General features: G+C 33.1%; 1 protein-coding gene across 3 annotated transcripts in view; it reads right to left on the reverse strand.

Moving 5' to 3' along the window:
* Rdl (Resistant to dieldrin) overlaps positions 1 to 15,238 on the reverse strand; it is a 330,014-nt gene that overhangs the window by 72,837 nt on the left and 241,939 nt on the right. For all 3 annotated transcript variants that reach the window (XM_072538615.1, XM_072538616.1, XM_072538614.1), the window contains exon 5: positions 14,218 to 14,300. In XM_072538615.1, coding sequence (XP_072394716.1) covers positions 14,218 to 14,300 — 83 coding nt within the window. The remainder of the gene's footprint in view (positions 1 to 14,217; positions 14,301 to 15,238) is intronic.

Consider the following 15,238-nt stretch of genomic DNA (forward strand, 5'->3'; position numbering starts at 1 on the left):
AAGTGCTAGAACATCAAGGCTGAAACGAAAGACTAACGAATCTATAAGAAATAACATAAATGCTACAGAAATGGTCATTGACAAAATAGAAAAAAGAGATTTAAAATGGTTTGGACACTTATTGAGAATGCTAGACGAACTTTGGCCCCAAAAACTTCACAGATAAAAGCCCCCTGGAAGAAGAAAAAGAGGTAGACCTCGACGCACATGAAATAAAGAAATTAGAAGGGCGATGGAATCGAGAGGTTTGGAGGAGGAGCATGCCTTGGACCGGGAAGATTGACGAAGAAGAACGGGAATACGGCGATAAATTAAACTCGTTCAGCAAATTTTCCAACTGTAAGCAAACGCACGTGTTGATTTCGCCCTCTCATTCGTCAGGAGGCTATTAAATATAATATATTGCCTTAAGCTAGACGGATTCTCATATTATAGGTCCAAACTTGCCAGTCTGTTTAAATTCAAATTGTAGCGTGTTGGTTTTTAATTTAAGTTAGTTTAAGTGTTTAGTATTAAGTTTTATAGTGTTTTGTCAACTTTTAGTATCCAAAAACAAAGTATTTGTTACTCAAAAGTAAAAATAGCTTGCGGTAATTACTTTAATAAAGGTAAGAGAAACCAATATTTTAATTTATTGATGTTTCGAAAAGTTTTATTTCCTTTTTAGTCCATTTATTCACGGATTTTGCTGTAAATATTAAAGAATTGCTTGGATTGATATGAAATTTGGCATATACATAGCTAACGACAAAGAAAAAAGTGATATTTTGCTGATATGTGCTGTTGCCATGGGGGTGAGTTTCACCACTTCTCGGGTGTGAAAAAACATGCGTTTTAAATAGGTCCAAAATTGAATAAACTGACTAATTCTAAGCAACTTTTCATTTATACAGTTTTTTCACAAAGTCAATACTTATCGAGTTATTAGCGAGTGAATACGATCATTTTTCAATAAAAAAAAACACGTTTTTAAAAGGTTTTCCGTAAATATTAAAAGTAAGTATAATATCGAAAAACAAATTCTTAGCAAAAAAAATCGGTTGCCTGTAAAGTCGGTTTCACGGGCGAAGATTTTACGTGACAACGTCTTTTTCTCGGTAGAATATTTATTGATATGAATATTATTAAATTGCACAATAGGAACAAGGAATTGAATGAAAATAAGAATTGCACAAATTTTAACTATAGAAATATATTTTGATTACTAAAACATTGTACATGTAAACTTAAACTTAACTAATTTTTATTTGAATGATTTTGTTGAGGATAGGACGATGATAGGAGAAATATGAAATGAAAGGAAGTGTTTCTGCTGTAATGTGTCTTGAACGCCAAGAACGCTCGAGAAAGACAGAGACACAAGCACGCACCGATTCAACGCGCCTAATTCTCTAGTGCTGCGAGCGCAGCGGACCGATCATGTTTGAGTGGGAGAGAGACGCAAGGCATTCGCCGGTCCGGCGGGCCTCTCTCTCGTTCGGTGACTCATCGTAACAGACGTGAGCGGGCGTTACACTTTTTCATGAATGACTCCGAGCCACAACCTAATTTAAGACGTTGTCACGTCAATATAGCTTATAAAAAATATAAAAAAATGATGTACTTATACCTATATGAAGTCTGTAGACTCAGTAAAAGCAGAGTTGTAGCTACTGAAAAGTAATTCACATTTCAAATCGAATATTTCAACAAGAAATATCAATCGATGTAAGAACCTACTTTTCATTAGCTACAAAAGTGCTTCTGGCTTTATACGTACACCATTTTTTTTTTGCTATTTTATAAGCTATATTTTTGCTTAGAATATTTTTTTAATAAAATATTTACTTTTTAAGTTATTTGCAAAAACCGCCTAAAAACCTTGTTTTTTTTTGTTGTTGAAAAATGAACATATTTACTCGCAAATAACTCGAAAAGTATTGATTCAGTAAAAAACTCTATAGAGCAAAGGTTGCTTATAATTAGTCAGTTTATCCAAGTCCTGACTTATTTTAAAAGTATGTTTTTTCACCCCTGAGAATTTGTGAAACTCACCCCTAGGGCAAAAACACACATCGGCAAAATATAACTTTTTTTATTTAACATGTTAGCTATGTGTCCCTATGCAAAATATCATGACAATCCAAGCTGTTCTTTGGGGAGGTTTTATCGTGAGTAAATGGAATATTTCTGGAAAAAGTATACAGAATGCAGTTTCATAACTTTACCGATATTTTCGATGATGCTGGTTTACATTGTATTTTTCCCTATGCTGTTTTGACATTCTCTCAACCAACTCAGTACATTAAGTTATTGAGATAAATAGAATAATAAAAATGTCAAGCGCTGATACAGCCGATGAACTCCTTGATATTGATTTAACCCTCACTCCACCTTAAAAAAGTAGAGGGACATTAAAACGTTAGGAAATAACGTTAAAACGGAGTAAATGATTATAAATGTATTTAAAATGGAAATGCAGGAGAACCCTACAATTCCGAAAAGTGCGATTTCTATTAGAGTAGCAGATAAAACAGATACTAATATTGTTTCTCCATTATTTATTTTAGAGTGCGCAAAAATATACTGCCCCGATTAGAAGACAACTCCATCATCGTATTGGACAATGCGTCTTATCATTCCAGAAAATTAGAAAAAATTCCAACTACTGCTTCTAGAAAAGCTGACATCCAATCGTGACTTAAACCAAAAAATATAGGGTTTGAGGACTCCATGTAAAAAGTGCAACTGCTGGCTATCGTTAAGGAACATAATGGACAATATAATAAATATATCATTGATAAGATGGCAAAAAGCCAAAACAAAGTAGTGTTAAGGCTGCCCCCATACCATTGTGAGCTTAACAGATTGAGCTCATCTGGGCAGAAGTAAAATTATGTAGCAGCCAAAAACACTACTTTTAAATTTCCAGATATGAAAAATATTTTTTATTATGGAATAAACAATATTAGTCCAACTACGTGGCAGAAATGTGTGCAAGACGTCCAACAAAAAGTCGAGTCCGAAATGTGAAAGTTGGACAATATAATAGAGAACCATAATAATAAATCCAGATGAAGACAGCAGCACATGTAGCTCCTCAGACTGTGAGTAATATAACTGGAATGTTTTTATGCTTTGATAAACTTATAACAATGCTACTTTATTCAAAATGTTCAGTTTGTTATGTATCTCTCAGTTAATGAATATTTTATTTTAGCACATTTTTCTTCAATGGAACATTAAATTTTGCTTACAATGAATAAAGTTCAAGAAATTCTGACACTAATAGTTTCAAAAGTAAATATTTTTAAATATCATATGATACACCTCAGTACGACCCTGTTTGGCTTTCACGTGCGTTTGTTGACAGATGGGAATTTGTAAAATGAATGTAGTTTATAAACTAAATTCATAAAATAAAGAATAAATTAAATTTATAAATTGTTTATAGTTTATTATCCCATGAAAAGAAGCCGAAAAATCATTTGAAAAATCGTAAAATTACTAGGCGCTATTTTTTAACTGGCTATGGAAACTTTTCCTGAGTCATGACATTTAAGCCAAGAAAATGTGAGTTTTTTTTATTCATTTCAATATTGTGAAAAAACTACGCATTCTAGATAAAAACGTTTAACACACGACTTTTTTGAAAATAGTTGCTCTTTAAAATAAAATCATCTAAATAAAAAAAATGTTCATAAACAAAAAAGTTATTGCAAATTAAATCCGAAAGTAAGCTTTCGGAAAGTAAGTATGTTTTTCAGTTCTTTATAATTATTAAAATAAACAATAAAGCATTTAAAACACATTTCATAATGTAAATTTTTATGTAATTATTACATTTGCGAAAGATAAGATATATCAGTCAAGTAGTTTTTAAACAATTCTATTTGTTTATCCCGTTTGAGAGAACAAAGGTCATTTTCACATGGCTGTACAGGTGCTTTGTCAATACTTATGTGTTTTTTAGTCTGATTGTCTTTATTAGGTCTCAAATTTCCATGTTTGTTAAAAATTATAATAAATTATAATTGTTTACTAACAAATAATTGATGCAGAATGAAGTAACATCACTATTTATACCGCGAAAATTATTTAAAATATTTAGACATTAAAACATTTATTTTATTGACGATTTCGACCTGGAGGTCTAAAATAATTTGTAAAATATATGCCTACAACTTTTGCACATTTTGTGTTTAAAGATAATAAATTATACCATTTGATCATATCTTAGGCTTTCTTTAATTATTTACACTTAACAAGTAGCAAGTATTCTGGCAATTAACCGACTAAAAATAATGTGTAAACTGTTTAAATATTTGATATTGTCTCAACGTAATTTCAGCAATGTTTTTATGTTCCTAGACTGAGAAAATCCAACATTTTTACCAATTGTCACTAAGGAACGAAACTGAAATAAAAAGAAAGTATAAGTAATATTAGCGGCTGCTTCACTCCAAAGACCATTTAGTTAATCCGCAAAAAACTTTTCGTAACTATTAAAAATAAAATAAAATATCGCTTACGGTAAATATACAAACAAATCGATATTTTCTCATTATTTTTAATAGTTTTTAATTATCAATATAAACTTAAAAATGTCTTTTATAAAAATTAGTCGAGGAGCTTCCGTGTGTTGCTCTGCCAGAATCAAGAGCTATCTGTGTATTAGGTGCTACAGGCTGGAAATTATTTGGTTAAAAAACTATTTTTACAAATAAAATTTAGTTACTTCATACTAGATAAACGATATTGATAGTGATACCTACTACTTTCACTGAAATAGATACCAGTTTAAACTCGTTTTAGTTTTTTGCTTGGGAAAGGTATGATACGGACTTTTGAAAACATAATTTTTATAAGAATTAATATGTTCTTAGCGATAAATAATTAAAGCAGTTCAGTAATGTATTAATCTACAAGATGCTAACATCCACTCGTTTTAATTATGAGTGTTCAACAAAAGATATTTTATGGCCTGTCTAAAGATAATCACTGGACTTTACCCTTTGAAGTTCAATCTCAAAAATGTTGCGTAGATTAACTAAAAAGGTACGTTCTCTGTATACAGATCGAAGAGACATAAGAGCACGTGCTCTTCTGGTGTAACGCGTGGTAGCCCGTCGAATATTGCAGGGTTTCGGCAACTGTTTTAGCACCTCACTTATCTACATCCTAAAAGGATCTTAATATTTTTTAAGTAAACACTCTCTAGCATTTACAAATTCTTTGGTATATATTTGGTATGTATTCTCTTTACTTTCGTACAAGTTAAAATATGCAAAAAGTATTTTCAATTCCTCTTAGCGTCACCAAGCAATATAAACACATTTTTAGAGTTTGTTTATGTTTTACAGATGTGCACGTCCTCGGCATTCTTTTGAGTTTCATATTCTTCGTTTTAAATAAATATTTCTGTCAAGTGTTTTGTTATTTTAAGTTATGCGAATGAATTTTAAAAGATAATTGCTCATTCTCATTTGGGTCGCTGTAAGAGACAGTCGGCTTAGGTGTGGATCCAAATTTTACATCAAATTTGTAACCAGTGACGTCCAGTTACAGAAAATTTAAAGTGTTTTAGTGAAAAATTCAGGTAACTTTTTCAACTTTAACTAGTTGTAACTATTTCAATAGTTACCACTAGCTGTTGTAATGGTTATAATTTGGCACCTCAAAGTGGCGTACTTTTTAAATTGCTAAAGGTATTTCCTGTTTCCTTTTGTTTTCTTTATCCAAAGAGATTCACGTTAGTACCCTTTTGTTTCATTTTTTGTAGTTGCCCCAATCCGACCCCCTGCCATTTACTTATCCACGACCCCAGCCCTCCAAACAAACCCTGAGTGCCGTTGGCACAAGTATCGATTATTTTGCCTGCCCTATCTCCGCCCAAATAATTTCTGTCCACAATTTTCTACCCCCTATAATAATACCCCATGTGGTAGGCAAAATATTACGGTACAACTCTATCTTAGAAAATGACTGGATAATGATAAAGTATATGATAAATAATGGCCGTATCTTAGAGGCTACGTTACTGTCTTAACAAATTGGAGGGCCCGGGTTCGATTTCAGAGTACTGAAATTTTTCAATTTCTAATTTAACAGAGACGTCACCGTGCTCCGGAATGCATGTAAAACCATCGGTCCTGAATACGTAAGTGGTCGTTAAGTCATGTTATTGCTACCTTAATAACCCTAACAGTAAGCTGGCAGCTTACACGGAATTCATTTTTTTTATGGTTTTTCTAAACATGTGTAAGCACGAATAAGATCTAGTAAGCATATTTTCTTAAAAATACCTCCCACTTTATATAAATATTTCTGCTTTAGCTATTACTAGTTACAGATACTGTTAGGTATATACTTAGAGACTAAGTAGGTACATTGCTCAATATGTTTAAATAGTTTCTAGTGAGTTTTTTAGTATGTTAATCATACAATGGTAATCATTGGGACATTCAAATATTTCCAGCCCGCGTATATAGATCGCTGTAGATTAAACTTAAAACATATAAATATTTGCTATTAATTTTATTGTTTTTATTAACTTCCTGTATACACTTTTTTTCTTTAAGGTTTAGTAATATACAAAAACTATAGAGTGAGTTTATACAAGCAGATGTGAAATAATTTTAAATATGTGTAACTAAAATTGAGAATAGATTGTTTCTTGCTTTACAATATTGGTACAAGTTTGTAGGTTAATATTAGGGGAAAAGAGGGTACACTGATACAGACAAAACAGTGAGACATTTGCCAATTTTTGGTAAATTAAATTTCGATTCTTGGCACCACTAAAAAAACTAAGTTGGCGATATGACTATGACATTGATGTTTTAGAAACAGTGACAGTTTGAGGCATTTTGTTCTTAGTCGAAAGTTTGTATGAAAAAAACTATTCAATAGAATTGTTGTATTGATTGTAACCGATAGTTTTAGGGTAAGTCTAAAGCATGTTATTTTCTTACCCATTAGTTTCAGAAACATTTTTAAGTCGTTTAACTGAAAAAATTGTGATGTGGGTACAGTGAGACATTTCATATGTGGGTACAGTGGGACATTTTGTAAGTTGTCTCACTGTTCCCTTATAAAATTATGTTATTTTCCTTTTGGTAAAAAATTAAACGTACTAAACTAGTCATTGTTTATTTGCAGTATGGTGTGCCACAAGAAAACTGCAAAAACCGTTGGTCGGTTCAAGGACGAACAAATGAGGAAGGCGGCTACAAATGGTATGAAAATATGCTGTGCTACCAGAGAAACAAACTTAAGCTTCCAAACTTTAAGCAGATATGTAAAAAATACAAAGAAGACCCTACTTGTAGGATAAATCCCAACTACAAAGTTAAACAAATTTTTTCGTCACAGTTAAAAGTTCTTGTTCAATACATTGTGACTTACTCAAAGATGTTTTATGGGCTAACTGTAAGGCTAATAATACTAACATATCGGACAATTGGGAACAGTCAGGCCAAGCATTGAGAGATTGGTACAAAGGATTTCGAAAACGGCATCCAAATTTGAACCTGCGAACCCCCAAAGGTTGTAGTTTACCTAGAGTAGCAGGATTTAATCCTGCTAATGTAAAATTATTTTTCGAAAACCTAGAAAATGGTTTAAGAAGGCACGAAAGTTTCTCGAATGCTCTGAGAATTTATAACCCAGATGAAAAGGGGACTTTTATAGTTGCAAAAAGTTAAAGTGGCAAACGAAGAGCATTAGTTACAACGTGCTGCATCGTAAATGCCTGTGTTAGTGCAGTACCCCTGTGATGGTATTTACACGGGTTCATTTTAAAAGTCATATGTTGGTAGGAGCTCTCAGAACTGGCTACGAAAGCTGTCTGGATGAACATGCAGTGCTTTATAAAAGTATTGAATCATATTATCAAACACACCTAAAGTTTGAAAATAAATGAATCTAAAGAAAACTAAAATAATGAATAACACAGCAGACAGATCAGTAATTACCATAGGTGGAACAAACATAGAACACGTCCAAGAATATATTTACTTAGGACAAGCTATCAGAGCAGACAAAAGTAACCAGACTGAAGAAATAACCAGAAGAATATAAATGGGGTGGGCTGCATTCGAAAAACTCTCATATACTATCAAAAACAAAAAAATACCTTCAAAATTAAGAACGAAGGTATTTAATCCATGCGTCCTATCTGTTCTGACATATGGTGCCCAGACGTGGACGTGTACCAAGAGCAACTTAGAATAAAGAAAACTCAAAGAGCTATGGAAAGACAAATGTTGGGAATATCGTTGAGAGATAAAAAGAGGAACAAGTGGATAAGATGCAAAACCGAAACAACATACGCTGTCGAACATGCATTGAAATTAAAATGGAAATGGGCTGGGCATAACGAAAGATATCAGGATGGAAGATGGAATAAAGAAATTGGCCGCTGGAGACTATATACTGCAAATAGGTCAAGAGGTCGACCGCAAATGAGATGGAAAGATGACATTGAGCAAAGAGCAGGTCCAATGTGGAAAAGACAAACAAAAGGCAGAGACAAATGAAGACAAATGGGAGAGGCCTATATTCAACACACGAATAGATTTTGGGCTATAGATAGATATAGATAGACCTAAAGTTAAAACGAAAAGTCTTTGGTCTTAATAATGGACAATCATGGGAATCACATCTCAATAGAAGGAATTAGTTTGTGCAAAGAGAATGGTGTTAAAATCGTGACAGTTCTTCGTCATTGTACACAGAAATTACAGCCGCTTGATGTAGTTTTTCTATAAACTTTTTATTTCTTTTACAATGACGCCTTACTTTCGTGGCATAAAGCTAATCCAGCAACACCAGCAACTATATATCATGTGGCATCATATCATTTGTAGGAGTGGACCATTCCCGAGCAATAACCCCTGTAAGCTGCAGCTTTCAAGAAGACAGTCAGTTTTCCATTAGATCGGCATGTCTTTAACGAAGGAGATTTTCTGGTGAGTCATGTGACGAATAGACCACCTCCCTCAGAATCGTTGGAAGAATTACTTTTTACTTCTACTAGTGAAATTCAGCTTCATCAACTTGACGAACAAAAGAAAAAGACACCAGAACAAGATACAACGTACCAGCAATACGCAAAACAAAAAGAGGGGAAAGAGAATAATCGCTACAGATACACCAGAGAAAGACAAGCTGCAAAAAATTAGAATAAAGAAGACGGCGATTGAAACTGTTAAGGTAAATGTATTGTCAAAGGTTAATGATTCCAAAGAGGAAAACATGATAGAATCTGATGACTCTTCTTCTTCAAAATTTTTCAGTTCATGATTCAGTTAGTTCAATGGACATTGAAAATTCAGATAATGACGAAGAAGATTTTAACAATTTAACAGTTGACTCGGTCATAGTTTCAAGGATTCAAGTTAAAGATTTCATATTTCTTAGACTTGATTATGACGCCAAAAATAAAACAGTGAAAAAGTATTTTGGGGGCAAGTTGTTAAACACAATAATATTGCTGTCGAAGTTAACTTTATGAGAAAAAGTTCAAAAAACAATAAATGTACTTTTGTACTCTTTCTGTAGGTCAAATTGTTAAAATATTAAAAGAACAGCATGTTACCAGGAAATATAAAGAGTTAGGACATATGAAAAGTTTGTACAGAATTACAGAAGCAGCAGTAGATTTTAGTGGAAATACTACATTTTATTTTATGCCACATCATCCAGTATTAAAGGAAAGTTTTTTGGGCGTCATTTTTTTGTTAATTTAGCAACAGATACCATTTCTTAAAGTATGAATGAGTGATCCAAAATATGTTTTTCTTCTCTTTTTGTAACAAGTCTTAAAACAGCAATAAATTTCGATTTAAGAAGACTGTCTATTAGTCTGAACAATAATAAATCAAAAAGATACTGTTGTTTCACTGTTCCCTCAAAGAAAAGGTACAGTGAGACAATTGCACCTATTATTTTGTTTGAGTGAAACTTTTTTCTATACGATATTTTTGGTACTTTAACTGTTCATATATGGTGCAGAGTTGTGTTACAGAGGTAGCACCTTTTATCGGAACGACCACATCGAGCGTCATAGACGGGAGATGGTTCTTGGTAACTGGTCCTCATAAGACAGCTAACTCTTACTTATGGCTCCACGTGCCACACCCCGGGCAACTGCATTGGTCTGCAGGCTAAACTAAGTAAGGGTAGCTAGATATGGCGAAAATTCCACCGAGCGATTGCCGGTGTAAGCAATCCCGCTTCGGGCGGATGAGTTGGTGAGTGGAAAGGCACTCTTTTGTCCTGGTGCTAAGAAATTGGCACCAAAGGCGAATGAATCAAGTAAATGGTCAACGGCGTAAGGATGCAGAAGGCAAGGAGAAACCACTGCATTAAGGATCCAATTGGATATCTCTAGTACGATCATCATGACTGTACAACAAAAAGCCACGTCAACCACTGATCATGGAAATCGGAGACCAGAATCCGGCATGGGAGGTATATCACACGAAGACCACAGGGCCTCCCGGGTCGTCAACCAGCAAACTCCCTGTGAAGTACTAAATACCACTCATAAAAAAAATAGAAAAACACCCAAGAGAGTATTAAAAATTGGTACATGGAATGTTAGGAGTATGTATGATCCAGGCAAAATGCATAATATAATACAAGAAATGCAAAGATTAAATGTCGACATTCTAGGCATTAGTGAAGCAAGGTGGCCAAATTCTGGCAGTTTTTCGACAACAAATGGCATGATATATTACTCCGGAAACAGTAGTACCCAACACAGACACGGCGTAGCAGTTTTCGTATCTAAGTCTATGATGCAGTCGGTCATTAATTTTACTCCAGTATCAGATCGGCTCTTATTTCTTCAATTACAAACAAACACAAGTAAACTAAATATCATACAGATATATGCACCTACTGCAGATAAATCCGAGGACGAAATTGAACAGTTCTACGAAGAAATCAATCAAGTATTAAAATCGACGAAACCACGAGACATTACCGTAATTCTAGGTGATTTTAACTCAAAAATTGGTAAAGGAAAAAGTGGAAAACATGTAGGAGAATACGGACTCGGTAAAAGAAATGAACGAGGTGACAGACTACTTCAATTCTGCCAGGAGAATAACATGATTGTATCTAATACATTCTTCAACTTACCAAAGAGAAGACTTTATACATGAAAATCACCCCAGGACAATGGCGAAAGAATAATTCAAAACCAGATTGATTTTTTACTGATAAACGAACGATACAGAAACTCCTTAAAATCCGTTAAAGCTTACCCAGGCGCAGATGTCTTTTCAGACCATAACCCTCTAATAGCGCAAATGAGTATTAAACTAAAAAGATTGGAGCAGAAAAGAAGAGCAAATCAGATAGACGTCAGTCATTTATGTAACCTGGAGGTAAAGGAGAAACTGCAAAAATGTATTATTAATAATTTCAAAATACTTCATGAAAAAGAAACAGATCAGCCAACAAACAACATAGATAAAAAATGGCAAAACGTAAAAATGGCGATAACAGGTCCTGTGAAGAAAATTTTGACTAAAGAAAAACCAAAAATAAAGCAAAGGTGGATGACTGATAAGATCCTTCTTCTCATGGACAATCGGAGAATAATGAAAGGAAAAAACGAACAAAGGTATAAACAAATACAGAAATAAATTAAAATAGATATCAGAATAGCAAAAGAAGATTTTTATAAAAGAAAATGTAAAGAAATAGAGCAATTGCAGGCAAAATATGATATTTTTAATGTACATAAAAAAGTGAAAGAACTTGCAGGTACACGAAAACGTAAGCAGCCAAATACCCTGTATAATGTCAACGGAAACATAATAACAGAACTAGAAGAACAGTTGAAGACATGGAAAAACTATTTTGAAGAACTCTTTGCAGATGATAGACAACAATCTGAGCTAACTAACATACAAGGAGACGAAGGTCCAGAAACAACGGAAGAAGAAGTAATGTACGCACTAAAAAGAATGAAAATAGGTAAAGCCCAAGGTCCAGATGAAATACCAACGGAAATCCTTAAACTAATAGAAAAAGACTCGATTCACATTTTAGTTAAACTTTTAAATAGCATTTATACATCAGGAAAAATACCACAAGAATGGCTTTTATCCACCTTTGTTACTATACCAAAAAAGATAAATGCCAAACAATGTAGTGATTACCGTACAATCAGTCTGATGAGCCATGTACTGAAAATATTTCTGAAAATTATACACTCTAGAGTACACAGAAAACTGGAAATGGACATCAATACTACCCAGTTTGGATTCCGAAATGGACTTGGAACAAGAGAGGCGTTGTTTGCACTTAACGTTATGTCTCAAAGATGTCTTGACATAAATCAAGATGTATTCATGTGTTTCATAGATTACAACAAGGCCTTTGATAAAGTGCGGCATGATCACCTAATCAGACTCCTGACAGAAAAGAATTTAGATAAACGAGACATCCGACTAATAGCAAATATGTACTACAATCAGAAAGCAGTAGTGAGAGTAGTGAGGTGTGAGACAAGGGTGTATACTGTCACCAACCCTGTTTAATCTCTATTCCAAAGACGTAATGAATAGAACACTCTCTGAGCAATCCGTAGGTATTTTAATAAATGGTGTTAGATTAAACAATCTGAGATTTGCCGACGACACCGTTCTGATCGCAGAAACACTTGAAGAGCTACAGACATTGGTGAATAAGATAGCAGACTGCAGCGAAGAATATGGACTATCTTTGAACATAAAGAAAACTAAATTTATGGTAATATCGAAATCAACACAAATCAATACAAATATTTAGGCACTTTTATAAATGAAGACAACGATAGCTCAGCAGAAATCAAAATAAGAATAGAAAAAGCCAGATCCATATTCACTAAAATGAAGAGAGTGTTCTGCGGAAGAGATTTGAGCCTTGAAATGAAACTTCGCCTGATGAGATGTTACGTACTTTCTGTGCTGTTCTACGGAATGGAGTCATGGACGTTGAAAAAGATTGATACCAAAAAATTAGAGGCATTTGAACTGTGGATGTATCGCAGAATCCTGAGAATATCATGGACCGAGAGAGTCACAAATGTCGAGGTCTTGAGAAGAATAAACAAAGAAAAGGAAGTCATATTTACGATAAAAAAACGAAAACTGCAATAGTTGGGACACATTACAAGAGGCGAAAGATATGAACTGCTTCGAATAATTATGCAAGGGAAAATAGCAGGAAAAAGGTCCATAGGAAGAAGACGAAACTCCTGGCTAAAGAATCTACGGGAATGGTATAGCTGTAGCAGCAACGAATTGTTTCGGTCAGCAGTTTCGAAAATACGTATAGCCCTGATGATCGCCAACCTTCGGAACGAAGATGACACTTGAAGAAGAAGAAGAAGATGTATTACCAATTAACCTAGTCATGTCTTCGCCATACTTTAGTAAATATAAACTTTTTGAAAAAAAAATATGAAGACCTAAATTTTTTTCGTCTCAGTGTACCCACGTTTACCTTACTATATTTTCTGCTCGTATCTGTATGAAACATCTAATATTTACTAGACAATAAAATATTTATGAATTTTTAGATTTAATTTTTTTAACAAACGCTATAACGGGAGTTCTGCTCTTACAAATATGTATTATATTATAAATTTGTATTATAACAGAAAAGAACACCTTAAAAATGCTGTGAAAATACCATTTTAAATCATCCGAAATAAGATGTTAAATAAATAATATATTTTTTATTAAAAAAATTGCTATAAAAATTGTGTTTAGAGCACACATAGAGCAATTCCAAATGATAAACTGTTATATGCATTCTATATTCTTTATACGACTTATATGAAGATAATACGCAAATATGTAAAGAAAAGAAGTTTAGGAAAAATAAATGTAGTAAATAATAATATAACCTTTTAAATAAATAATTAAAACTTTTGAAAATTATAATATTAAGATATAATGAGTGTTTTCATAAAATTGCTTGTTTTTTAATAAACCTTAAAGAATTTTTCTTTTTGTTACTATATATCACAAACATTCAAATCTACAGTGGTCTGAGTGCCCTATACAAAAAAGAGACAAAACTCTGGTGCTTCGTGGGCATTGAAGAAGTTAAGCACAGACACAGGTATCTGTTGATATCTATAAAATATCTCAAAAGTATTATTCACAATCACAAATGTACACACAAAATATTTCACAAGGTTTTTTACGTAAAGAATAAAAGGAAACTTACAACTTTCAATTTCTATGTGACAGAGCTGCCGGTCCATCGGAAAATACTGTAGGTTCATGGGACATGAAGCTGTGATTGTGAGTCTATAACATAATAAAATTAATAAATTATCATTCGAATCACAGCATTGTGTTGCTGAAAATAAGAAACGTAGTAAACAGAATTGAAATATGTTCAAATAGTAAATTAGGTTAAATTTTTATAAAATACATCCTGACATCTGTTACATCTTCACGTGACAATAAAAGTACTGCGGTTAAGTGGAACCATTGTACATAAGTTAAACATGTTATGCGAATACGCTGACGAAATTGGTCTGTTTTTTCAACACTTCTCTTAACTTATCGCGTAAAAAAATGCTCTTTGAGATTTAATAAAATACTGACTTTATTAGCCTAAAAATAAACGAAGGAAAATTTAACTACCATAGAATGTAGGCTGATCAATCTAGAAGGGACCTTCAGAAGGTTAATTTTGAAAATTTTAACTTCGAAAAAATTGTTAGTTTTACATCTGACACAAAAGTTTGACTTATAAAATAAATTAAGCCAGGAGACGACAAAAATAATTATGGCAGGAAACAGGAGGAACTTTTTTAACATTAAGCTACTTAAGTTTATATTGATGTAGAGAGATACTAAGATTTTGTTGTCCAAATCTATTATAAATAAGACCACTTATTACCTCTGCTGCTGAAACCAGGTAGAGCACAAATGCAAATGAACCCTTTATTAAAAATTTGAAAAGAAAATACTACAAAGAATCTCCAGATTTATATAATATATGTTGTGGATAATAATCTCCAGAACAGTCAAATCTGTGTTAAATAAACCGAAACAACTAACCAAATACTATTTGTAGACTACTAAGTGACTCCACAAACATATAGTTCCTTGGTGCTACTATCCATTTTCCTATAATATATCTTATTTTTATTCCAGTTTTGACTCCCCCATGTAACGTATGGTCCTAAAGTTTTGGGAAAAATTTCAAAAGCATATAACTCTGACCACGATAATCT

Source organism: Diabrotica undecimpunctata, chromosome 7 (genome assembly GCF_040954645.1).
Source record: "Diabrotica undecimpunctata isolate CICGRU chromosome 7, icDiaUnde3, whole genome shotgun sequence".
In the NCBI taxonomy this organism is placed as follows: Eukaryota; Metazoa; Arthropoda; class Insecta; order Coleoptera; family Chrysomelidae; genus Diabrotica; species Diabrotica undecimpunctata.